The following is a 26,351-nucleotide window of genomic DNA, read 5'->3' on the forward strand; positions in this document are numbered from 1 at the left end:
AAAACAAATATAGCAGGATTATATGAATTAAAATGGATAAAAAATGATGAAGTGCTTAAGACAGTAAGAGGTAAACTGGTTAAACTTTATAGTCCTTAGAATAGTCATGGCTTCAGTACAACTATGTATTTTTAAAATAAATATATTTTTAAAAAGATTTTGTTTTTAGAGAGAGGGGAAGGGAGGGAGAAAGAGAGGGAGAGACACATCGATCGGTTGCCTCCTATACTCGCCCTGGAGAGGACATGAACCGGCAACCTAGGTATATGCCCTGACTGGGAATCAAACTGGCAACCTTTTGATTTGCAGGATGATGCCCAATCAACTGAGCCACATTGGTCAGGGCTAAAAATAATTTTTAAAAGAACAAAAAACTCATCATGTCCCTGTGCTCACTCAGGCTAAGCCACCTGCCCAAGGTCAATGAGCCAATGCAGTTATGGGTGATTTCAGGCCTGCAGGAAACCGCTTCCCTCACTTGCCTGTGTCTCACTCCTGCTCAGTGACCCAGGAACTGCATCTCACCCATCCTTGTTCTTCTGTGGTCCTGGTGTGTTGAAGACACCTGTATTAGTCTGTTAAATACATAGGGCTATGCCTTTAGAGTCCAAAAGTTTTAAAAGGACAGTAAATATATATCTTTTCAGGAAAGATTCATGAAAGACTTGATGGTGTCCATAAGTTAGTTAAAAGCCCAGCAATCCTCAGAGCAGAAGAGCCACAAGGCTTCATGACATGCTCCCCCTGCTTCGAGTGTGGACAGGGTACAGGTGGCCAAGAGAGAAGTCTTATGACATTGATTTCACAAGAAGGGTCTAAGAGGGGTCTAAGAGATTTATTATATAGCCTGTGGCAAGATACAAAATGACTGATGATGATAACAAGCATATTCTATCAGGCAAGTGCCAATCAGCACTATGACACTATCCAGCAGAACATCCATAGGTTCACATTTCCTAATGGGCTGCTGGAAGAAATGAATCCCTTCAAATCAAGACTTGAACATAAAGGAATTCCAGAGACCACCAGGGAGGAGAGTGGTGTAGGAAGCCCTCTCCTAACTAATGTGGGAAGCAGGTAGGGAAAGGAAACTGCAGGATAATTTGAATTTCCAAACTAAGAGGGAAACTAATGTACAAGGCAGGATTTTCCTGGGTCTGGGTCTGGGACAGGGGGTAGGGAGAGGAGAGGCAAAACGGCAGTGGCTGGGACCTGACAGCAGGTTCCTCTCTTCTACTTCTTCCTCCCGCCTCTTTCCTTGAGGGCCAGGTGGATAACGGCACCATTGGCCATGTTGTAGTAAGCCAGTGAGTTGGAATCCTTGATGAAAATGCCCTGGAAAACAAGATAGTATGTTTTAGCATGGAACAACTTGGCCTTCAGCACATTGCACAGCCTCAATCCCAACATCCGTTCACTCTGAACTTAGTGAACAAAGGCTTGAAGGAAGGCTAGGGGCATGGGGAGGTCAGTGTGGTGCAGGCACAGGGCAGGATTGAAGGTCTCTGGTTTCTCCCAGAATGCTTTGCTTTTCCTTCCTTCCTACCGAGCAAAGCTCTTCCCTTTTGTCAATGCTCCAAGAAGCTGGCCCTGAGCAATCCCACAGAATTTTAAATCTCAAGACCTTTAGAGCTCAGCTAGTCCAATAGCCTCATTTACAAGGCAGAAAACTGAGGCCCAGAGTAGGGATTTGTCAAAGTCCAAAGTGGGAGAATATAGCAGCCCTGTGAAACCTGATGGGCACCTGGCTGAACTGAACTATCACCTCTGTGTCCATGCACAAAGCCAGACTACTCGAGACCACACTGGCTGGGATGGCTCTACCACTAGACCAGGAGCCCACCAGAGCACGCCTTATACTTGTCCCCACAGTCCACCCTCGTCACTGAGGCAGAGAGTATTTTGGAACCCACACAATACTGTACTATGACTTTTCCAGAGCCTCACTCTGTCAAGATAACCTGCCCCAGCACTTTCAGCCAGCATCATCACTTCTAAGATGAACTCAGATGGCCACATCCAGGTGTCTTCCCACTCCTCTGGTTCCACTGAGGACCACGTTGTGGGACAGCAGAGGCGTTTGGACCCAAGAGGCAGGACCAGACACCTGACTCACCTCATACTGCAGCTTCTGTTTCCCTGCAGGCATGCCTGTGGCTTCGTGAATCTTTACCTTGATAACGGAGACCTGTAGGACCAAGGAGAAATTATTTACCCTCTTGCTAAGGTAAGCTTAAAAAAGCTGCCCCCTGCCCCCTTGGTTCCCCTGCAGCAACTCATACCTGGTCTGTGAGTGGGAGGGTGAAGACTAGCACCTGTCCATTCAGTTTCCATTCCGTCTTATCCTGCATGTTGGGCACCTGGACTTTGATGGACACTGGACCCTGCAAAATAAGAGGTGGTCACTATGCCTGGGATCCCTGGGCCAATCAGGAACTATGCTCTCCTATTCCTGCGCCAGTCTAGACAATGTCACCTCTCCATCTGGGCTCCTGGCTCTGGTCCCTTGTTCACTACTGATGTAGCTTGTGACACAGCACAAGATTTGGTTTTTCCTCTTTCAAATGATCTCTACCCTGCCTCCTGGTGTGTCTGCAGCTGAAGAAGTGACATGAAAATGCTCTGCAAATCCCAAGAATTACCACAGGAGAAAAAAGAGTATGAATAGTGAAATCAGAACACCTGGGTTCTCAGCTTCCCTGCTAACCAGGTCTCTTTGAGCCTCAATACCATGTCTATAAGGTAGCTGATCACAACCATGGCATGGTACAATATTATTGTGAGCACTAAATGGACAAGTGCCCATATAATGTGTAGCTCTACCCTGGCACTTGAGTACTGAAGAGATGGGAAACGCTATCAGAAAAAAAAAAATGAGAAGAAAAAAAGATTCTGTCGAATGCATTGGGAGAGCGAGGCAAGGACTGTTCCTGCCTCATCACTGGCGCCTAACGGCTTCCCTAGGGACTGGCAGTGCCAAGATTCTCACTTCCCCTTATTTCTAGAACCCCCGCAGGATTCCCCACAAAGGCAGGTATGGCTCCTAAACAGAAGGCCGCAAAGAGCTGCACCCAGGATTTCCTCTAGGGCAGCAATTTTCAACCAGCGTGCCAAAACAATTTTTTAAACATGCAATTTCTGACTACCTAGCCAGTCGCACTGACCTCTCTTCCTTGACTGTCAAATAAAAAAAATGACAGCAGCTAACAGAACAGCAGCTGCCTGGTGTAAATGAATCAAAATTAAACCTATTTTTTTTTTTTTTTTGGTCAGACTGGCAAAAAAAATACATACTTTTTGGTGTGAAGAATTTTAGTAATTAGTTTATGTATGTCATGAGATGAAAAAGGTTGAAAGTTGCAGCACTAGGGTCTAGGGTCCCTTTCACACTCAAGTCCTGCTGCCTGTACAGCCAGGTCTCCCTGGTGGCCTCTACAACAACAGTTCCCACTGGGGATCTCCACTGCTGTCTGCTCCTCTGACTGCTGACACTGCATCAAGTGTATGCTCAGAAGCCCGCATAGGCCTCCATTGGCTGATCTAGGTCCTGGAAGCCAAAACTGTGGGAACAGAACAGGGCAGGCCAGGGAGTGTTTGAGGCGGGACTGGACACCCCAGCCACACATGCTGCAGGCCACAGGTAGCACCCTGGGATCACGTACTTTGTTTCTGCGAAGGAACTCCTCCTCGGGCATGAGGCTATCCTCCGTCTTCAGTTTCTTGGAAGCAGGTTCATCTTCCATAGGAGGCGGAGGGTGGACAGGGGGCATTGGGGCTGGAGCTGGGACAGGTGCCACAGGCGGAGCGGGCACAAAGGCTGGAAGGACAGGAATAAGCAGCTGTGTGAGCGGGGGAAGGGGCCCAGGACTAAGGGCTGGTGAGAAGTGAAAGGGGGGATTGCAAAGGTTTACTGTTTCTCCCACTCACAGATGTGAAGGGCCACTCCTTGCTGAGTTGGGCAGCCAGTCAGTTCCCTGGCAAGGGGACCTGGGAGGCTGCCGAAGATGGGCAGCAGGGGACTGGGAGAGGGGCAGGACTGATGGGTGGGGTGGGTGCCTGCTGACAGTAAGCACTGCCTCTGCACCTGCCTAGCGCCTGACTCCTCTGGCTGCACAAATCCCAGCTCTGCCAAATCAGCCTACCTCCTCCAAGAGCCACGGCTCCCCGTCTCCTAGCTCGGGGATCTCTCACATGGGGAAGCCATGGCTCTCCTTTGGGCTAGGTCCCCAGCTGGAACAGCTAGCACTACCATCAGCCACTGCACTGCTCACAGCGCTTGGCCCGTGAGGACAGCATGAGAGACACTAACCTGTTGGTACAATCATGGGGGGTGGGCGGGGTGCCATAATAGGAGGGGCTGAAGGAGGCATTGGCACCACATTGATCCTGGGTGCATGGATGATAGGCGGCATGGGAGCAATCACCGAGCCTGGGGGCAGTCGGACCACTGACGCCATAGGGGGCCGGGGCATAACGGGTACTGCAGACACCACTGTGGTCCGGACAGGAGGTGGCATCTGTAGGAGAGAAGGGACCCATAGGTCATAGGAAGCCAAGGCTGGACTCACACAGCTGGCAACTGGTCACCTGTAGGCTTTGAGGATGGGGCTGGTCCTGACTGGTGTGGCTCAGTGGGTTGGGTGTTGTCCCGTAAATCAAAAGGTCACTGGTTTGATTCCAGTCAGGGCACATGCCAGGGTTGCGGGCCAGGTCCCTGGCTGGGGGCATGTGAGAAGCAACCAATGCTTCTCTTGCACATCGATCTTTCTCTCCCTCTCTTTTTCCCCCCGCCAAAAAAATAAATTAAAAAAAAATTTTTTTTTAAAGGATGGGGCTAGACAGTTCCAGCTCAGCCCCCTGGGGTTGAGATTGCAGCTTCACCCCAGGCTCTGACAGGAACTTTGCCCAGGGTGACACTCTTTCCACTTGGGACTCAACCAGCTGCTCATGGCAGATACTGAGAAAGCCACTAAAGAGGCTGACCTTGACTTAGCTTCCTGGAGATGAGCCAGCAGTCCTCAAAGACCCATTAAGCCCTGTAGCTCTTCTCTTCCCCAAGCCGGCTTTACACATCTACCACTTGCCTCCCTTCCTACTCCAACCCTCTCACACAGACAGAGGGTCAAGCTAGAGGTTCTTTCAATTAAAGGTTCTTTCTATTTGACCCACTCAGCACTTGGGCCCTGCTACAAAGCAGTTGCGCTTCTCAGGCACTAGTGTCCAACCCCAAGGGCCAAGCTCTAAGAGATCAGTGACAAGGTGGCTGTTGGCTTACTGTCGGTGGCCGGGGCACTGAGGTGATGGGTGGGGCCGAGCTGGGTATATTGGTGGCTGAAGACGGAGGTGGTGGCTGCTGGGGGATTTCATTGGGCTTGCTGGGGCCAATCTTCTCTTTCGTATCATCTTCTGGCACCAGGCCCTTGGCCTTGTGGATGGCCTCGATCTGCTCCTGGAGGGTGATATTGGCCTGGGCAGCCTGCTGGGTTCGAGCCATGCTGCCTGAGTGACCATCCCAGGTCACCTGAAAGGGAAAGCAAAGCCACAGCTTGTTAGGGCTCCTAGAACTGAGCCCAATGTGGGAGTCTGAGGGTAGGGAAGGCACTAGTGTATATCCAAACTGCACCTTTTCTTCTGGCTTCTGGATCTCCTCCTCGCCAATCTTCTTACCAATGGCTGTTTCCTCTACACCGAAGATATCAGTACGCCGCTCGGCCAACTGCTTCAAGCTACTCTCAATATCCAGACCTGGATACAGTCAGAGTGGAAACAGGGAACAGAGGGACTCTAAACCAGGTGTCCTTCCAACAAGGCAGCAGTTCTCCTGGTGCAGGGTGGAGGAGGCTAGTCCCATGGGACAAGGCTAATTCTGAATCCCAACCCAGCATGCTTATCTTCCGAGCCCAAGGAAAGCTGCCCAATCAGTACTAAATAAGCCTGTAAACCAGGGCCTGTCCGACTCCTTAACTTATGAAAGGCAACTGAGAAGACAGGCTCACGTGAGCAGCAAGCAGCAGAGTCAGGACCTAAAGTCTGGTCTCCTATCTCTATGACAGTTTCCTCCCTATCGGCTGCTTCTCACACAGCAGTCACAGGACCACTGTGTCATGTTTCATTTCCAGGTGCTTGTTGGAGCACCTCTCCCAGCTATAGTCAGATCTGGCTCTGTGATGTCAATGGGCACATGCCATCCTCATCAGGAGCCTACCTTTGAAGGAGTCTATAGAATCATTCTGGAAAATCGGGAGTTCTTTTGTAGCCCTATAGGCTGTACTTATCCTCAAAAGCTTTTGTTGACCTCAATTGCTGCTTTCTATGTTTGCGTAAAGCAAGTTAACTGTAGTTTAGAGATTCCCATGGGCCAAAGTGAGTCAGGGCTGAGTCAGAGAAGGGGTGTGGACTGGGTGGTGGAACCCCCGCCTCACCTGGAGCGTACACCTCATCATCGCTCTGCTTCTCACGGATGGAGCGATCTCGCTGCTCTAGCCAGCGGGGGTCGAGAAGCCCAATGCGCATGTGTTCCTGCATTTTGCTGGCAGGGATCTTCTCCCCCGTGATGGGGGACACAAGATACTCATCTGGAGCAGGGGCTGGAGGCAGGGGTTTAGAAGCTAAAAGGAAACAGAGATGCTTGAGTGAGAACACTGGGTGACAGGCTGGGTTAAGTGGTGTTTCATTTGTGCATCATTCATTCAAGATACACATCTATTCAGTGCCACATTGTATCTGGAGTTGTGCAAGTTATCAGGGCACCAGAGATGACTATGTCCTGTTCCCCACTGCAAGGCCTGAGACAGAGGGCTATCAATGCCTTCAACAAGCCACCTCGAGCCATACTAGAAACAGACAGGTCTGAGGAACACATGAGAGCAGGAGAGCAGACACTACCTTTGGGGTCATAGTCCTTCCGAACAATGACCTGGTCTGGAGTCGGGGGCAGAGGCGGCGGCATGGGTGTCTCTGGGGGTGGCGGCACTTTCTGCCCTTCTTCTTCGTCATCTGAACCCTGAAAAGTGAAGCAGTGGCAGGACCCAAAGAGGGGCCGAGAAGCCACCCCTCTGCAGCTGAATCCTGGTGGTTCTCAGGGCAGCAAGCTGCCTAGGCCCCTGCCTGCCAGCCAGCGTCCATGTGCTAAGCCTCCCCGGGCAGCTGAGGCCAGCCGGCAGCCAGCCAAGCTGCTTCCTCACAGCATGAATGGGAATGCTGGGGGCTGTGGTGCTAACACTCCACCCAGGCATTTCCAGCAGCTGGCACCAAGCTGTCCCAGGAGGCCAAGGGCACTTAACATGCCAGGGAGGGGTGCGGGGAGCAAGTCGGCGCTTAATGGTTGCTGCTCATAGAGCAATGCTGGGAGGGAGAGAAAAAGGCAATTCCCACAGACACAGGGGCCTTTCTTCTCAGGCTGCACACAAATTCTTTCCGAGGGGAGGAGAATAGCTTAGCTCTGGAGCCTCTGTGCCTGCTTGGAAGGCCTGGCTCAAAGAGGGCAGAGGTGGCCAAAAAGAGGCACAGGCTACACGTAGAAAAGCGCTGGGAACTGCTGATGACTTGGGCCTAAGCTCAAACGCATCAAAGCTTGAGGTATAGAGGGTTCCCTAACTGAGCGCTAGCACGGGGGTGGTGGGGGATAGGGCCTCTGGGCAAAGGGGGAAAGTCAAAGAACAGGGCTGGCACAGCTTCCAGACCCTTGCTTGTGAATGAATCTTTGTTACCCAAGCTGGAAAGAGGCTCTGTGCTGCCTGGGTTTGGGCAGCTGCTCAGCCAGGATGCCTTATTCAGGACCCATGCCTCCCTTCGAGGGTCACAAGGTAACTGGATCTCTGACTCTGGTGGAGAGCACCCCCATCTCCTTGACTCCAGGGGAAAAGGTCATCCTGCAGGAGCGTACCTCATCCATGTCTTGCACCTGGGTATCCTGGTCCAGCTGGGAAGGAGGCTCCTCTGCCTTCTCCTGCTTCTCATCCTCGTCATCAGACTCGACCTCCATCTCGACCTCCTCACTCTCACCAAATTTCTCATAGCGCTCCTGAATGAGGATTCGAGCCCCCAGCTCCTCCGGGGTGGTAGGGGGAGGGAAGTTCCCTGGGTGAGGGTGAGCCAGAGTCAAAGGGAGGCCTCCACAGATGTTCCTTATCATAGGCCCATCTATCTACTCTCTTCACACTGTGAGTACGCCGTGAGCTGGGGCTGATTTCTCTCCTATCTCTAGAGGCCCATCCGAGGTCTCATACAGTAAGTATTTGTTGAGGTTTAACTGGGACAATGTCATAGAATCGAAGTCTTCTGGAAGCAGAGATGAAACAGACACTGACACAGCCCTCTGAGAATTCTGCTGTTCTCTGGGAACACCTGTACGAGCTCTCCCAGGATGGTTCTGAGCTCCTTGCTCCCCATCTGGAGTCACAGACTTACCTTGCTCATTGGGTTGGAAGTCCACTGTTTCTACCACCACAAAATCATGCCAGTCAATCTGCGCATAGGCCACTCGCTCCTTCTCCTTCTCCTCCTCTTCCTTCTTCCTCTCACGCTCCTGGAACTTGGCCCACTCCACTCGGTAACACACCTGAAGAGATGGAAAAGAGCAAGGTGCTGAGCTGAATCAGGGTCTGCTCTTGATAAGGACGTCACCTCCAAGGCCTTTACTAAAGCCAGCAGCTCCTCCAGAACAGAAAAGAGGCTGCTCTGCCAACAAAGAGGGAACTGCATGAAGCAAACTATGGTATTTGTATAAATTTTCAGCCAGGGCCAGAGTCTGGTAAGGATGAAAATTCTAAATGCCACAGAAACCTTCTCCCTGGGCCCCAGGGCCAGCCATTTGTTATAACCTCAGTTTTCTGCTTGAATTAGCAAGGAGCTGTGTTCACAGAGTAGCTACCTCCCTCCCAGGAAGTCTGCGTGACAATAAAGGGCCCACAAAAGAAGTGGTAGTCTGACAGCCTACGCAACAAGACTTCATATAGCCATCCAGAACAGCTAGTGCCAATATGCCCTCTGTCCTCGACACTGAAGACCAGGGGCTTCAAAGGGCATCTGCTGCTGGAGAACCTGTTCAGGAGTGGGCTTCTAATGAGGGTAGAAAAGACGAAGACCTAGTGAAGCTGAGGGCTGAGCAGAACGTTAGAGAGTTCAGAATCCCGGTTTCTTTGGCCTTTGTAGCCATAAGGCCTTTCTTTCTACCACTATGCCTAGAATATAACAAGGTACTGCCTCAGAGGTTATTTACAAACGAGAAACAGAACCCACACAATATAACTTGCCCTGGTTATAAGTAACTGGTTATAAGAAATTGAGTATACCTGGTCCAAAACTTCTCGGGGGTTCTCAGCTTCTTTCTTGAGCTTTGCAAATAAGCCTTTGGGTGGAATCAAGATCTGAAACACAGAAGTTATTAATGCAACTGTCAGTGCAGCACAACATGGGACAGAGAGGCAGCCTTCCTGGGCCTGTGGAAAGGCACAGAAGGGAGAACATGGGATTCTGGGTCTCATTCCCAGCTCCACTCGGCTGTGTGACTCTGGCCAAGTTACTTAACCTCTGTAACTTGGTTTCCTTCTACAAAATGGTGATATCACCACTTAAGTTGGCACCCTCAACTTAAAAGATTGCTGGTAAGAATTAGCAGTTAAGTATGCAAAACCACAGGCCAAACAGTCAGCACACGGTTGGTATGCAATGGCTGCTTTCAGTGTACAGATCTGCTCCTGTACTTCCGCACATGCTACCAGGCCTCCCCTGACTATTCCATTTAAGACTACAGCCCAGTGGCCCCACTTCCCTACATTCCCCTTCCCTGCTTTCTTTTTCTCCACAGTATTTATGACATTGACATACACTGAGACTGCACTTGCTTGTCACACCCTCACTAGACCAGAAACTCCACAAAGACAGATTTCTTTTTTTCGCTCTATCGCCAGCACTTGGAACAATGTCTGACACTCAATGTATATTTGCTAGCTTTTTTCAAAATAGCCAGTCATTCCGACTGCCCCAACACTATCTGTTATCACTAGCAAAGTGCCTCAGCCTCACCCCATCCTCCCTGTAATGCTACCCCAGAAATCGATCTGCTCCTAGAGTCCTCATGGAAAGAGCAGACACCAGTGCCCCCAAATTAGAGTACTAAATGTCAACACTAAGCTCTGAGGGAGAAGGAACAGGAAAGTAACAGGACAAAAAGAAATCTGGGGACCTTCAACCTCTGAAGCAGTCCACTAGTAGATATTAACCCAGGGCTTGCTTAAAATTGACATTATGTAAGTACAGTAACCCTCTGGTTGTGGACCTTCATTGTTATTTTAGCTACTAACTTCTAGATTTGGTCTTTTTCTAAACACACACATTTTTACAATTCTTTCTACTTATACAGTGAGTTAAGTCACAGGAAATCACAGGTGGGTCCTTTCAAATCAGATCTTTAACATATTATTTCTAGATATCAGGAACAGATTATAAAAAACAACTATACCACAGGAAAGTATGTACCGGTGTACATGTTAACAATATGATCATTTTAAATGCCAGTGTTGACTTGCCCAGATTCTTGACTGCGACAATGCAGTATGGTAATTAATATCTTAGGGTCTGGAGTAAAAATGCCAGCTGTGACCTAGCCCCTGTGTGATAATGGCCAAGTTAACGCCTCTGTGCCTCAGTTTCCTCTTCTGTAAAATGAGTATAACAACCTTATAGGTTATTAGGCATTAAAATAAGATACTGCATAAGTACTAGCTATATTATATTAAATTGTTTCCCAATGCCTAAAGGACATTTCAAATTCAAGTACTGTACATTTCATGGTGAAAAATAACTGGTTTCAGAATCAAATGTTGGATTATATTTCACTGTAGCTACTTATTAGCTTAGAGTCCATGAGTAAGTGACTTCACCTCTCTGGGCCTGTTCCTACTTTTGGAAAAGGCGGGAAACACGTCAAGAGTTCTTGTGAGGACTGAATTAGGTAATAGGAGACAATTATTAAGGCCTTGCTTCTTTCTCAGGCTCCACACTAGGAACCTGAACATTTAAATGTACTTAAAAGCAGCTAGCACCACTTGGCCTTGTCATATGGCAGGCACTCACCCCATGGCAGTTACCAATCACGCATTTCATTTCTCTTTAGAAACAGCAGTTAATGTTGCATTGAAAAGGAGAAAATGAATAGAAATCAAGACTTCACATTGAAATGAAATTTTAACATTCACCTAGGGGCACCACAGAGAAACAGTGTCCTTGCAGACAGTGAGTGGATAGAATGCTTATGGTAAAATGCCTTCCTTCCCTGGGCCCAGCACCCTGGCCCCCACCCTGCCCAGGCACCTTGGTATACTGTTCCACCAGCTTCGTGAAGTAGTTGAAGAGGCTGTGCTGTGGACGGAGGAAGTCAAATTGGTAGTTGCGCTGCTCTTTCTGCATCAGCTGGGTCAGAAACTGGCGCCCATTCCTGGCCACAAACTGAGCCGTCAGCTTCACCACGTCCAGGTCAAAGGCTGAGATGGAGGGGGGATCTGCGATGAACTCAAACTCAGGAGGAGGCTCTTTGGGCACGATGGTCTCTTGGATCACCTGGGCTTGGACCTATGATGCAGAAGGTGTGTGAGGCAAGAAGTGCAGGAGTGAACTGGCTCTAGAGAGGGACTCTATGATTCTGTTAATGTGTACAGCATTGGTACATGCTGTGAGAGAATCCTAACTCATAAGGGCAGCACTTTCTTGGCCAACTTTCTTGGCCTCAACAACCTGAAAGGCTTCCAGTGAGATCCGTGCCCCTCTGTATCTCTGCTGCTGCCCTGAAATTGAAGGCCAAAACTGGGTAGCAGGAGAGCAGACAGGAATATAGCTTGTTAAATCCCACCTGAGGGGGACAGAGGCTGCAGTAGGCCTTCTAAGTGTGCAGAGGACCTTGCTAGGTGAAGGACTTACACATTTGTTATCTCATTTGGCCTCCATGTGAACTATGAGGCGGAGAGAACAGGTACCATGAATCCTTTTTATAGATGAGGAAACTGAAGTAGCCTGAGGCCCTACAAGTAGTAAACTGCAACGCAAGGTCTCAGAACCTATGTCGACCTTTATTTTCCATCGTAAAACAAGGAGTGGCCTTTGCCACTATGGTTCAGGAATAGAGCAAAGAAAAGGGACCGGTCCAGGTCTACACAGGAAGCAAAATGTGCCAGCCCTTCCTGTCCTCACTGACGACCCTAATTGTCCCTAGTTCTGAGCGGGGTATTAGGGCAGGCCAGACAAAGGGGCCCTGGGAAAGCAAGACAGAATGATGGCACAAGAAAGGGCCAACAAGCCTCGGCAAGGCTGAGAGCGGGCTGAGAGCACAGACTTAAAAGTAAATCACACTTCCCTGAGCCAGATTCCTCATCCGTAAAATGATCACTTTCTTGGCCTCCTCATGCAGCCCGTGAGGTGCCAATGAGACAAGGCCCTTGAAGCACTGAGCACATGGCTTGACAAGCAATGCTAAAAAAATGCCAACTGTTGGCAAGACTTTGCTATCTGAGCCTCGGCATCTGCCTCTGTAAGATGGGAATAAAAACCTCACATCTCTCTGGGTGGTTGTGTGCTTTGGAGAGCAGAGTTCCCATCCTCCCCACCCTCCCTGTCCTGGCCTCTCCCTCTCAGGCCTGGGGAAGTAAGGGGAGAGACTGGCTCCAACCTTCTGAGGCAGCTGCTGCTGGGTGGCTTGCTGCTGCTGCTGCATGACCTTGGGGATGGCAGCAGAGGGCTCCTGAGCCTTCCCCTCCTTGAACTCGCTGACCTTGTGGCGGTAGTAAGCATGGTAAGGGTCATTGGGGTTCAGAAAGTTGAACTTGGGGTTGTTGATCTCATTCTGTCGTATCCTAGCTTCAAATTCAGGTCCATTTCTAGAAGGAGGAAAAAAGAATTAACACCACAACCCATGCAACTGCTGAGACCCAGAAGTTCAAGCCACCTTTTCCCACTCACTGCTCAAACTAGTCTCCCTCTCAGCACAGCAGAGGTCTTCCTTGAGACCTATCAGCGGCCAGTGCCACCTGCCTCCTCTGGCCTGACCCAGGCCTCCTGTACCACCGGGCCCCCCAGACATCATCACTCCTGCAGCTTCTCTGCCAGTCTTGCCATTTCAAAAAACCATCTGAACTTTTTTTTTTTTAAAAAAAGATTAATTTACCTTTAAAAATGTGGGAAGGGATATATTACTACTTCAAATAAAAATCAGTATGACTTTACTAAAAAAAGGCAGATTTAAAATTAAATATAATGGAAAAAAAGTAATAGAATTGTTAAAGTTTAGCTCCAAGTTTGCTGTGACTGAGGCCTGTTCTCTTAGTTAAGAAGGGGGACTTAGTGCTGGAGAGGTGTCAAAGATAGACTAGCACCAAAGTGAGACTGCCCTCTGGGTAACAAGGTGGACTGAAAAAACATGAAAATGTAGACAATTATATTTATGTCTTGTCTAAGTACTGCCTAAAATTACCTCATGTACTAATGGGTGAAGCACACTTTCCAAGGACACACACCCTCTCCAAGGACGCAAACCTGTGCTGCTGTGTAAGGCACATTCAGATGACAGGGGAGCAGTGAGACCGGCGGGGAGGTCTCCCATTTCTCTCTGTACCCAGGACAGTTTCCCACGTACACCCTATGTCCCCAGCCTGCATGCCTTTAATAACCTCAGAATTTAAAAAAATGTCTCACAGTGCTCAGGAAACCCTGACTTTTTAAGAGTTTTAATAGCAATATTCAATGTGCCACACACATGGTGGGACAAAAGTAGCTTTAGAGTTATTCATATGGCATTAATAAACACAAACATAAAAATAAACCTTGTGATTCATATACTCACAACTGTAAACCTACTTTTGCCCCAGCCTGCATATAACACCTGTGTCAGTTAGAGGGTGCACTAACCTTTAAAGACACAAGGTGTGAACACGGTCAAGTTTTAGGTTCACTACTGAACACCAAGTTACCCAACCTCTCTTTGACTCGATTTCCCACGTGTAATACGTGGCTAACCCTACCATCTCTATCATGAAGTACTAAGAAGGTCAAATTAGTCAAGGAGATGCAAAGTCTTCTTGAATCATACAGTGGCCTACAAATGAAAGGGCTGTCACTCCTATAAAAGTCCAAAGGGCTACTCCGTACACATTAGAGATGAACTGGGTATTAGGAGATGACTGTGGGGGCTCCCATCGCTCCTCCAGCCAGAGCCCAGCACTTGGAGATGCCCTGGACACACCAATGGGCAGCTCCGGGGGCTGCTCGGCGGCCAGGTTGCTTCACTCTCCTCCCACGTTCACACCCTGGCCCTGTCAGTTGAGGACAGGGGGTAGACAGGGTACAGGCAATGCCGTACACAAATTAGCCACCATAATGACCGACGCCATGGTGGTGGTCATCAACATCCGGGCTAGCTCCTCCGCAAGTTCTAGTCACACTCCACAGCATGACTAACACCATGAGGTCTCAATTTGACAGTGAATTAGTCCAACTAGAACCTCATGTTCGGGGAAGAACTGTTTGTTCCACTTCTTAAATAATGCAAACTACACACAAGGAAGAGAGTGAATGCGCATCACGATATCCAGCAAATACCCAGGGCAGACAAAGGGCTGCCAGAAAGAGGGGCTCTGGTTGTGTCCTCTACCCCTGCCTCTGAAGCCATAACCTCACGTCTAGGAACAATCTGAAAGAATAAAACAATGAAAGGCACCCATGTTCATTTCTAGTTCTTCTGTTGCTTTAAATTAATTTAATGTTAATTTTAGAATTGTATTCTTTCACACAAGGAATAGATTTCCACAGGAAAAGACAGGATTCTGACTCAATCCAGCTGGTAGGACTTGGAAGGGTAATTTCCACTCCAGTTCCTTGACAGGAAAATGCAGAAAAGGGAATACCTAACCCACAGAGGAAAAAAAGTCTTTTGGAAAACCATATTGGTTGATTTTTACTGTATGCTCCATCAATCAGTATGTGTGAACCCAGGAGAAAAGAAGCCTCCTGCACGTTTGCTTTATTCCAGAGTGAGATGCTGATCTGTCCCTTCATTGCAACACAAACAAAAGCAAGTTCAGAGATTTTAGAAATGCCGACAAGGCAATCACCGTAGCCAAAAATAGATCCAGAGTGTAGATGTATAGATTTATTTTTAAGGGAACTTGGATAGACTCTTATTTCTGTGGCACAAAGAGGTTGGCAGAAAACTATTGGAAAGCTACTTGGCAAAATGTTTAAGAAAACTTCAAAAATTCTCTTTCAGCCAGTAATGTACCACACAATTTTCTTCTAAGGAAGCAATCTAAAAGGAAAAGAAAATGCTCAGAAACTTCCCCAGAGCTTCATTTGCCAAACTGAAATGCTGGAACCAATCTCAAAGGAAAAGATAGAGGACACGGCCAAGTCTAGGAGAGCCCGTTGCTTCAACGTGGTGCAGCCTCTCCAGAGAGGACTGCACAGCATCAGACCATAAAGCAACATGGAAAAATGCCTACAACACAGCACAACAGGGAAAAAGCAGGATGTGAAAGTATCTCTGCTACTATTACAAGGATCAAAAAAAAAAGGATGCCAAGGGCCAGAAGGAAACAGGAAAAAGTGAAAAGAGCTAGCAGAAACTATTCTGGTAGAGAGATTGTGTTGATTCTTCCTCCAACATCCTTTTCCTATTTATTGTTTTTAAAATATCAGGGGAAAAGGGGAAGCATGAGTGTTGCTATGAGACATTAAACATTTATCATGAATACAACACCTGCTGCCCTAAATCTGACATGGCCTGATAATGTTTAATCACGAACAGAACAATTTTAACCAAATACCCAGTTTAATCAAAGCCCTTGAAATGTGATAAAACAAATCCACATGGCATCTGACACAATCGAAGACAATAACCAGAGTAACCTCTTTCTGTATTTCGTTTTATTGGGAAGTTGGGAAAGAATGTATCTATTAAATGATGTACTGTGACCGGGATGCTGCCTCAGAGGTCAAGGCACGGCCCCCTGGAGAGCGCATGCCCAGACAGAGGACAGCAGTCTGCTAGCGGCCAGCTACCGCTTCTATGGATGGAGTTATCCAGTTTGTCAAGAGAAGTCAGAAATCCAGACTTATTGTACAATCTCCTCATTTTTAAAAACTGGCAATTTGCCCTGAGTGGTATGGTTCAATCGGCTGGGTGTCGTCCTGCAAAGCAAAAGGTCCCCAGTTCGATTGCCTATCAGAGCACATTTCTAGGGTGCGGGTTTGGTCCCTGGCTGTGGCACATATAAGAGGCAACCCATCGATGTTTCCCTCCCTCACTTTCTCCTTCCATCCCCTCTTGGAAGGAAGGAAGGAAGGAAAGAAGGAAGGAGAGGAGGGAGGGAGGGAGAAAACAAAAAAGTGGCAACTAATTCGAGTTAAAAAATTTATATTGCAAAGACAAACAAAAAAGATCTGTAGGCTGGATGTGGCCTTCTGGCTGCCAAAGGAATACTTTAAATACCCTGAACTAGGAGATGTGTTGACCTTTGGAGTCAAGGGGCCATTAAGACCCATCTGAGGACGAGAGAGTGTATATAAGTGTAATGGGGGGCGGGGGGCGCGTGGGGAATAAGAGAAACTTGGACTGATTTCCTTGCCATCTGAGAAGACAGCTAACACCTGCATGATGTACCTGAACTGTCTTCAGTCTGATTATCTCATTCCTGCCTCACAACAACCCTGAGGTGGCATTTTATTCCTTTGCAGATGGGTCATCTGAGGCTCTAAGGAATGCAGTCCTTGCACAGTGAGAATGATCAACCCCCTTTTCTGTCTTCCCTAGGTGAGACAAAGATACACATCCTATTTGGAACAAAGCAACTTTCCAGGCATTTCCTCAGGCCTGTTTCAGAAGCACAGGTTCCTGGTGACTCTGGGGCTAGGTGTGACTCACACTCTGCCATTGTCTCGCTGTTAGAGGTACCAGTCCTGACCACTGCCTACCTCACTGCCACGCTGTGGTTTGAGATGAGCCAATGGGCCTACACTGACAACGCCTCTCTATAAGAATCAAACCTGTGGCCTCAGTCTCCCTGGCAGATGTACTAACTGCTTAGATGACCTGTGCTTTCAAAGGTACATTAACCATCAATGCCACTTAGACCGCCACCCTGACATTTCTCTCAAACCCAGTGTTGTTAACCTGTGCGCATTTAGGAGCTCTTGGTGCTAAAATCCATCCGTAAGCCACAGAAGTAGCTATATTACCTGGCCACAAAGCTGGCAGTCTTGTCGACAATATTCCTGACCTCTGGAGGAGGATAAATAATCCCCACCACTGGCTTAGAAGGGGCTGAATCCTCCTTTGAAGAGGCTTCTTCTTCTGTGGGCTGTGAAAAAAGAAAAAGAAAAGAAAATCTTTAAGTTCCTGGTTTGGGGCTGAATCCCCAATCCCCCAGGTTAAACCCTTCTAGGATATTACCCAGAGCATCCGACTCTCTCCCACAGACTTCCTTTGGGTTAGAGCCCCCTGCTCAAGGCGAGTTCTCTTATGTGCACTGTGCTTGCAAAGGCCCCTCCTGGGTAATCCATTAAAAAGCAACTTTTCTGGCTCCACCAGCTAGACTGTCAGTGACACTGGGGACATGCATTTTTACTATGTGACCAGGTGATTCAGATGCAGAGGGTCTCTGACCACATTCTGAGAAGCCATGTTCTTGAATCCAGAAGGCTTCCACACCAAGGGAGGTGCCTGGTATGGGATATTTAGGGATTGTTTGCCTAATAAAGACACAGGAAACTCCTTGAGGGCAGCTCCTTCTGCCTTAAATGACCCTTCCCTCTGCACCCATTCCATAGTCTTAACCACTACTCAATGCTCAAATATCTTGTGAAACTGCACTGGAATACTCAACATTAATTGCCCTTAAGTTCTAACATTCTTTCCTCACCAGTCTTCCTTTGGTAAACAAAAGGTCAAACCCCTCATCTTAGAAAAACAAAGTTTCTCCCTTGCCCTCATGTTCCTTTCTGCTACTGCTTTCTCCTCCCCCACCCCCCTTCCTCTCTGCTAGCTAAACATCCTGAGTTCTCTCAGCCTTGCCCTTCCCAATTCCTCACCTCCCATTTGGTCCCCATCCATTTCAGGTGCACTGGCCAAAGTCAAAAACAACTGCCTACAGCCAAGAACAGCAGTTATCTGACTGTGTAATCAATGACCACTCCTTTAAAAACTCTCCACTCCTCAACTCGCAGGCCCTATGCTCAGCTGTCTTTTCTTCTTGCTCACCATTCCATCCAAGTTTCCTTCCTGGTCTCTGTTTCACCTCCTGCCCTAAAATGTTGGGCATCCCCAAAATTCTGTTCTTGGTTCTCTTCACAGTGTCCATACTGTGAAGATGACAACCACATCCTCCATTTCCTCTATTAACTTTCGCCTAAATAATCCCATCCAAATTGATGTCCAACAATCACTCTGTATGCCAGAGTTCTGGATCAGCTGATTCCTAGGCACTCTGGTCATCTCTAACCTCTTTCCTCATGAATGGTCAAACAGGGATCCAATCAACCAGGCCAGAAACTTGGACCTCGTCCTCTTTCCTCAGGCTCCAAACTCAGTGACAATTACATTTATTGAGCATCAAGTAGGTGCTTTAAATAAAAGTGCTTAGCCACAGCCATGCTCCACTGCAAGAGGAACCTTCCTAAGACCTCTATCTGCCCAGATTCTCCTAGGCCCAAGTCTGTCTTACACCCTGGAGTATTACAGTCCTTATGAGAGCCCTATGAGGTAAGTACTTTAATTATCCCCATTTCACAGATGACAAAACTGAGGAATAGAGAGCTTCCCTAGCCCAAATGGTAGCTTTCTGATCAGATTTCTAACACATCACTGTGGCTGGACAGCCTGTACTATCAGCCACTTTGTGACATGAGCTTGTCATTAAGCCCCCTGCCCCAACCTCCACCCCCCAAATCTAGCCAGGACCTCAGCATCTTTTGAATAAAGTGACTAATCCCCCATCCGTGTAGCAATTCTCCATATCACTGCCTATCTACCTAAGTTTCTGAAACACAAATATGCCTTTGTCCTGCTTAAAGTCCTTCCTTTTCTCGCCATTGTCTACTAGGAAAAGCTCAAGTCCTCAAAATTGCATCTCCAGCTATCATTTACCCAACACTATGCTTCAACCACACTATTTACCCTTGATCAGAAGCACTGATTCCTATATTAGTGCCTTTCCACTTATTATCTGATATTACCTTGTTTATTTTCCCCCAGGGACTGGGAAAATACTGGGGTACAGAGGCACTTAAATATGGTGGACAGGGCACGGACCTCTTCTGCCATGCTCGCCACTGTATTCTGAACCCAAAGCAGGGGTCAGCCAACAATATATGCTCAATGTTTGCTGAATGAATAAAAAAATACTATTTCCTGCCCTCAATCACCGACCTGGGAACTCCTATTCATCCTTCTAAAAGCAATTTACCTCCCATTCCTGTGGGTTTCACCTACCTTAATCTCTCCACCAGCAATGTTGATTAGATTACTGTTTCCTTCATAAATCCTACCATACTGCAATTATTTATGTAAATCCTTCCCCCTCAACTAATTGCGATCTTTTTTTAAGGACTGTCTGGAACTCTATTATTTACAGTGATTGGGCAACACACATTTGTTGAATATTCACCTGTCTCTGTGTCCTTACTAGCCTATGAGCTGGCTCTCTAAGGCAGCACTTGTGCATCATTCATTCCAGTAACATGAGAGCTTGGCTCGGTGTCTGCCTTACACTAAGCACCTAGCAGATGCAGAAAAATTAACATTCAAAACTGTACCCTGCAGGATGGGAAATTAGGGATTACTGGGCAAAGGCTGCAGGCCGGTGGGCGGAATAGCCACACAAAACCAATAGGTGGGCTGGACCAATGTTTCTCAAACTTTAATGAATGACCTCGGGATCTTGTTAAAATGCAGACTCCCATTAGAAGATCTGGGGAGGAGACCATTCCCTTTTTTACATTTTATTTTATTTTTCAATCACAGTTTGCATTCAATGTTATTTTGTATTAATTTCAGGTGTACAGCATAGTGGTTAGGTAATCATACACTTTACAAAGGGCTGCCTCGCTATTTCTACCTGGCACCATACATAGTTATTGCAATATTACTATTTTCTCCGCTGTACTTTACACAGAACCTGCTAAACTCCCAGGTGATGGTGATGCTGTGGTCCTCAGACCACACTTTGAGAACCACCGTTCCAGAGACCTCGGTTCCCTTCCAGAAAGCAGCGCACTGCCTCCTGGGACTTGCAGTCTCTCTAAGCCCCTCTAAGTGGCCGCTTCTTCACGCACAAGTGAGGCGCGCCTAGGCCTAGGATCGGGCTGCCGATTGAGGTGAGGGGGGCACGGTACCTGTTTGGGCTCGGTGGCCACGGGCGGCGGCGGAGGCACCGCCTGCACGGGTCCTGCCGGCATGACTGCGACGCTCAGGGCTGCCAGTCCGCCTCGGTGCAGGTAAGCGGTGCTGCGTCAAAGCAGTTGTCCCGCTGCGGTAGGACAGCAAGTGCGCAAGATGGCGGCAGCCGAGCGAGCCGTCACCGAGGAGGCGAGGCTGACGCACTTCCAGACCCTCCCCTTTTCCCAGACGTAATTTCCGCTCCTCCCCAAGGGACAACCGGCCCCAGACGCCGTTGCCATGGCAGCGGTCGGGGCGCCGGGTTAGGCTTTGCCGGGTTCCCGGGAGCTGCAGGCGCGCCAGGGGCAGTTCCATGAGCCATCCAGACGACACAGGGGCTGAGGCTGCGACATCAGAGACTGGTAAGAAGTTTTACATTATCCGCCGGACTCTCCCAGCGTGCACCCCACCGTCCTGGCCCCCCTCTCCTTTACTCCACGGGCGGGTTCCTGACTCCCTCCAATCCCGCCTTCCAGGGCCCCGCTCAGCTCCCTCCTATTGGCCTCTCACTTTGGAGAGCCCCCTCCTCTCGGGCTTGCCTCCTCAAAGCCCTACATCCTTACTCTTTCAGCCCCCTTTCGCTTCAGGCTCACCTCCTCCGGGCCCCTTTCCCGAGTCCCAAGCTCTAATTACTACTGGACCCTTTTCCCTTGGGCCGGCCATTCCTAGGTTCCACCCCCTGCCTGCCGTAGTCTGGCCTTGAGTCCCCACGGACCATCTCAAACAGGGCTGCTGCTTTAGGCTCCACCCCTCACTCCCACAGGTGCCCACCTGCAGGACACTATCTTGCTTCCTGGAGGAAACCCGCCCTTTGAGCTTCCATTCCTGAGATCCTCTCCCTGTCCTTTCTCTCCTCCTTCCCAGCTGCTGAATGCAGGGGGGCTCTGAGCCCGTGCCTGGCTTTCAGTTTCTTCGTCTATGAAATGGGGGCGCGATAGCAAGATGTTCTCTCAAGTCTCCTCTCCAGCTCTCTCACACAAACCCCTAGTTTATGTCATTGTTATTATTAATGTAAATAGTGAGAGCTAGGATTTATTGAACATTACCGTGAGCCAGACACTGCCAACCACCACAGGCATTACATCATTTATTTCCTAGAGCAGTTTATTCACAGATGAGGACAGTGAAGTTCAGAGTTGGTGGAGTGGGAACCCCAACCCAGGCCTTTCTTACTCTTCTGCTTGTGCAGTTACTTACTCCGTTGTCTTCACTCACTGTCTTCAGTCACCCCAGCGATCCAGGCAATTAGCAGTCCTGAGTCAGAGACTAACAACTGCCATATACGTGGTTTTAGAGTTTCGAGAATGTCTTTTTCTGGTGAATCTCAGTGGGCGCACAGGTAGCAGGTAGGCATATACTTTACCAGAGGGTGGGTCCTGGGACTCAGAGAGGGAAGGGGCTTGAATGTTGAGCGGGAGTGGAGGGGAGGTGCCCTCTCTTCCCTGTGAGTCAGAAGTCCACCTTGAGCTCAAGGGAACTAAGGAGAGGCGGTTAGCTGCCCCTCCTACCTCAGGGCAGCACTGGCTCAGTTAGTGCCATCACATAGAAACCTATGTGATCTCAGGAGACTTGCAGCCTCAGGCTGAGGGCTCCACTCAAGACCCAGGAATTAGGAAGCCTGTGAATTAAATGCTCCTTCACTTGACACGAACCTATGTGGTTTTCAAACCATGCTGTTATCTGTAAATCTCCAATGTTCAGAAGAATTGACACAGGTACACTTGGCTTGTTTGTCAGTGCTGTGTTTTCCTCTTGCATATTCTTGCTTCTTTGGCATTTCTGCTGCCTAGCAGCACCAGAATCTAACAGGAGTTCGCATCTCAGATGGCCCCAGGTGACAGCTGTAGTTATTTGAGGGTGAACAGGTCAATGTTTCTTGGTGTCTTCACAAGCAACCTCCTTACTTCCAGGGCCTCCTCCTAGGATAGGGTTTCTTGCTTGCTTTATTTTTTTCCATCCTCCCTTTCCAGGAAGGAAACCCAAGATGTTTCACTCTGGTTTTTTTGTTTTTTTTGGTTTTTTTTTTTCTGTTTGTTTCTGCCTCATTTTGAGAACATAAAATCTCATGTGTGGCCATGGCTCAGGAGAGGCAGGCACTGACTGGGGCAACATATGTGTGCAGCGTGGGGGCCTGTGTGTGCATGTGAGTGTCGTGGGGTGGGCACTCTTTGCCCTGTGGGTGGGACTGGCAAAGCTGACACACCTAAGGCTTGCTCCCTGAAGAGTCTCAGATACAGACGGTGGCTCCTGGCGGCCAGGGCTCCCTGTGCCCTGCTCTGTTCCAGGCTTGACACTCTGTCCAGCATAGAGTAAATACTCAGTCACCATTTGCTGAATAAACACATAGGCTCTAACCCTCTATGCTGCTCTGTCCAATACAGTAGCCACCAGCCTATGTGATGGTGCATTTGAAAACAGTGTCTGATCCCAATTGAGATGTACTGTACATGTCAAAGGGATGCTGGATTTTGAGACTTAATGTAAAAAAATTTTAAAAAGACTGTAAAAAATCTTAATAATTTTATATTCATTTGATGTTTAAGTGATAATATTTGGGGCACATTGGATTAAATATATTATTAAAATTAATTTATCTACTTCTTTTTACCCTTTTTAATGTGGCTAGTAGAAAATTGAAAGTCCCACATGTGGCTTGCACTGTATTTCTTTTGCACACAGCTGCTCTAGAAGCAGCGTAGCCTGAAGACAGAGCAGAGACGTTAGACTGAAAAGAATCTCAGCTCCCTGAGTGACCTTGGGCTAACTCCCTGACATTTCAGAGCCTCAGTTTTCTCATCTGTGTAAGGAAGTAGATTTGGAAAGTGGCACATAGTAGATCCTGTGGTCAGAGCTAGTGCTGTTAAAGCCTGCTGTGCTCAGGCTCAAGGCAGGCGACCCCACCTGCCCTTTCCCTCACTTTATTCCTCCAGCCTGGAACACCCTCCCCTTCCTCTGGGACAGCCTCTTCCTTGGCCCCTCAGGAAACCCTCCCTGAGTGCTCACTCATGCACTCTTGCCTTTATTCACTCCCAGGTACTGAAGAACTGCTTGGGGCCAGCCCTGCACTGGAGACAGGAAATCAGGCACCTGGATGAGCCGCTGACCCTGAGCCCCAGAGCCTACAGGCTAGTCTGAGGCTTAGGCAGGCACCTGTGCAGACGACCAGCTTCACAGGCAGGCAGCGCATAGAGGTGAGAATAGGGCATAATCCTCTGTAGGATTATGGGCTGGAGGCTCAGCCCTCAGGAACTACCCCTTGGTGCCTCTGAGCATCCTAGCACCTGCGGACACAGGCTGGCCCTCAGGCCTCTTGGCCCAGGCGGCCGGGTCATATCCCAGTGAACTCAAAAGACAGTCCATGTGCTCACAGCTAGAGAGACCGCCACCCAGAAATGATTACTCAAATAATGATTCAGTGCCAGTGTAGTATCTGCTGAGATGGAAAAGAACAGGATACTCTGAGAATGCGCAACAGCGGGAGCTCACCTGGCCCAGAGACCTGAGGGAGGTATCTCATCCAGGGGAAGTCGGGAGAGGGGCACAATCTGAGTGGTGAGGTGCTGAGGTGGGGGCAGATCACCCAGGGCTGGAGCCTGGAGCTCCGGGCAGTGTTCTAGTCTTTATGCTGCAGAAAGCCTTTCCGGGGCCCTGGGAGGGGTTGCCAGGGAGGGAAAGAGTGGGAAGGGGTGAGGGGGTGAGTTGTCTTTTTATTCATTTATTCATTCATTCATTCATTTTAAAGTTTTTTTAAAGATTTTATTTATTTTTAGAGAGAGAAGGAAGGGACAAAGAGAGGGAGAGAAACATCGATGTGTGAGAGATGACATTGACTGGTTGCCTTTCTCTGTGAGAAGGCAACCCCCAACTTGAGGACCTGGCCCGCAACCCAGGCATGTGCCCTCACTGGGAATCAAACTGGCAACCTTTTGGTTCGAGGCCGGCACTCAATCCACTGAGCCACACTAGGCAGGGCTATTTTTTTTAATTTATTAATTTTAGAGAGAGAAAGAGGAAGGGAAAGAGAAAGAAACATCTATCTGTTGTTCCACCCATTCATGCATTCATTGGCTGAATCTTGTATGTGTCCTGACCTGGGGTCAAACCCCCAACCTTAGTGTATGGAGACAACACTCTAACCAACTGAGCTACCTGGCCAGGGCATGATTTGCCTTTTTAAACTATCACTCTGGCTGCCATATACCCAATGAGCAAGGTGTTGCTGGGCATAGGAAAGAAGGAGATGGGGTGCAGCGCGCGGTCTATGGATGAGAGTGGTAGGTTCGCAGTGTGATCTGGACGTAGGTTTGGCAGCACTCTGCTTAGATGTGGGGTTAAAGGAAGGGGATTTGAGGAAGTGCCCGGGTGAACTAAGTGGGGGTGCCATTTTCTGAGATGAGAGAGGTGGAAACAGGTAGGAGGAAGAGAGATTTTTCCAGCTAGGCCTGGACTTGCTGGGGGCAAGAGGGGCCACGGCCTAACTATTGCTTAAGCAGCCCCTACATTGCAGGGAATGGCTGTGGTGCAAGGAAGCACTTCCTGCTGCTGAGAAATCCGCAACGGGCAAGGGGGCCCCTGCTACATGGTGGGGAAGGGCCAGGGCTCAGCATCCAGAGGGCTGCCCAGCTCTGAACAGAGCGCAGCTCTGACACCAACCGCCAGAGACATGCGATGAGCCACAGGAGGGGCCAGAACAGTGTTGCTTCTCTACCTTCTGAGTCAAGGACCATGAACAGTTCATCCAAATCACTGTCTTCAGATGTCCACAGACTCTGAAGATGGACAAGAAGCATTCTGTGTGGGCCACAGGGGCAAAACAGTTCCAGACAAAGATGGGCTTTGCTGTTGTTACTGCTAATAATAAAATCACGATAGTAAGTTACCATTGCTGGAGAACTTTTACTGTTGTCTTACACTGAACCAAGCACTTTACTTGTAGACACCTTTAAAGGCCTCACTACCACCTGGTCCAGTTGTGGGAGGGATGGTGTTCCCATCTTACAACTGAGGCAGCTGGGGCTCAGAGGGATGCAGTGACTTGCCTGAGGCCACACAGCTAGGAAGGTGCAGAGCTGGGACTCTGTGTATAAATGTATAACGGGGTCTCCTGTCACCAGAATGGTTTGGGTAGGTATACAATTTTCAGATTTTCCTCTCTTACTATGATTTGTTCTCCTCCCCAAATCAATTTATTTTAAAAGTCTTTTGGGGATTCTTTTTCTTTTTTCCATTTGGTTACTTAGTCATTCACTTGCCAGTGAGCATCAACAATGGGCCAACCCGCAGGCTGGCCACAGTGGGCATAGTGTAGTGACTCAGGTGGACTAAAGACCTGGCCTACAGAGGGGCGGCCATTCTAGCATAGGGATCAGGGCTGAAATAGGGAAGCCTAGCCAAATTATCTAACCCAGCCTGGAGGGTACTCAGGGAAGGCTTCCTGGAGGAGGTGATATCCGGGAACCCTGAAGGATGAGAGGAGTTAGCCAGGTGATGGGAGTTGGACAGGGGAAACATAATTCAGATAGAGGGGAGAGAGAGGCATAGATTCGGAGACGAGTACCTGTGCGTTAGCTGCCCCACAGCTGATGGTGGTTGGAGTGGAGAATGTGAGGTAGAGAGGGGAGCAACTAGAGAGGCAGGGGAGAGGAATAGAACCAGAGGAGGACTTTCTCCCAAGGCCAGCAGGGAGTCCTGAGGGTTCATTGGCCAGTGTGAAGTGATGAGACAGGGTTTGGCCCAGATCTCTGGAGCGGAAGTGGATCAGATCGGGGCAGGCAGGCTTGTGGAAATGACAGTGGCCTGGTGTGGCCCAGCAGTCCCCGTCATGCTGTACCACTGCCTTGTAGTTGTCAGCTAGTTGCCTGTTCAGCGGTTCACTCAGGGAGGGAAGGACAGCAGGTACGTTCTCATTCATAGCGGTATCTGCCCAGCATTTACC

General features: G+C 48.8%; 1 protein-coding gene across 1 annotated transcript; it reads right to left on the reverse strand.

Moving 5' to 3' along the window:
• SF3A1 (splicing factor 3a subunit 1) lies at positions 1-20,573 on the reverse strand. Its single transcript, XM_054594454.1, has 16 exons — positions 20,374-20,573; positions 17,221-17,342; positions 12,662-12,869; positions 11,314-11,571; positions 9,294-9,368; positions 8,410-8,560; positions 7,886-8,079; positions 6,886-7,003; positions 6,423-6,608; positions 5,624-5,745; positions 5,276-5,521; positions 4,310-4,517; positions 3,663-3,817; positions 2,283-2,384; positions 2,117-2,188; positions 1-1,335 (listed from the first exon to the last, which is right to left on the reverse strand). Exons 1-16 carry the CDS (start codon positions 20,434-20,436, stop codon positions 1,234-1,236), a joined length of 2,382 nt encoding a protein of 793 aa, XP_054450429.1. The 5' UTR covers positions 20,437-20,573; the 3' UTR covers positions 1-1,233.
• Positions 20,574-26,351: the final 5,778 nt, after the last annotated feature.

Source organism: Pteronotus mesoamericanus, unplaced genomic scaffold, assembly GCF_021234165.1.
Source record: "Pteronotus mesoamericanus isolate MK-2021 breed Mesoamerican mustached bat unplaced genomic scaffold, CSHL_Meso_final scaffold_507, whole genome shotgun sequence".
Lineage (NCBI taxonomy): Eukaryota > Metazoa > Chordata > Mammalia > Chiroptera > Mormoopidae > Pteronotus > Pteronotus mesoamericanus.

What these genes read in the sequence shown, in the direction of transcription:
- SF3A1 (XM_054594454.1), bottom strand. Translation starts at nt 20,436, where the DNA reads ATGCCGGCAGGACCCGTGCAGGCGGTGCCTCCGCCGCCGCCCGTGGCC. An exon ending in GAAGGACTATGACCCCAAAG is followed by an intron (nt 6,609 to 6,885) that starts GTAGTGTCTGCT and finishes GTTTCCTTTTAG; the next exon opens with CTTCTAAACCCCTGCCTCCA. An exon ending in TGATGAGGTGTACGCTCCAG is followed by an intron (nt 5,746 to 6,422) that starts GTGAGGCGGGGG and finishes GACTGTATCCAG; the next exon opens with GTCTGGATATTGAGAGTAGC.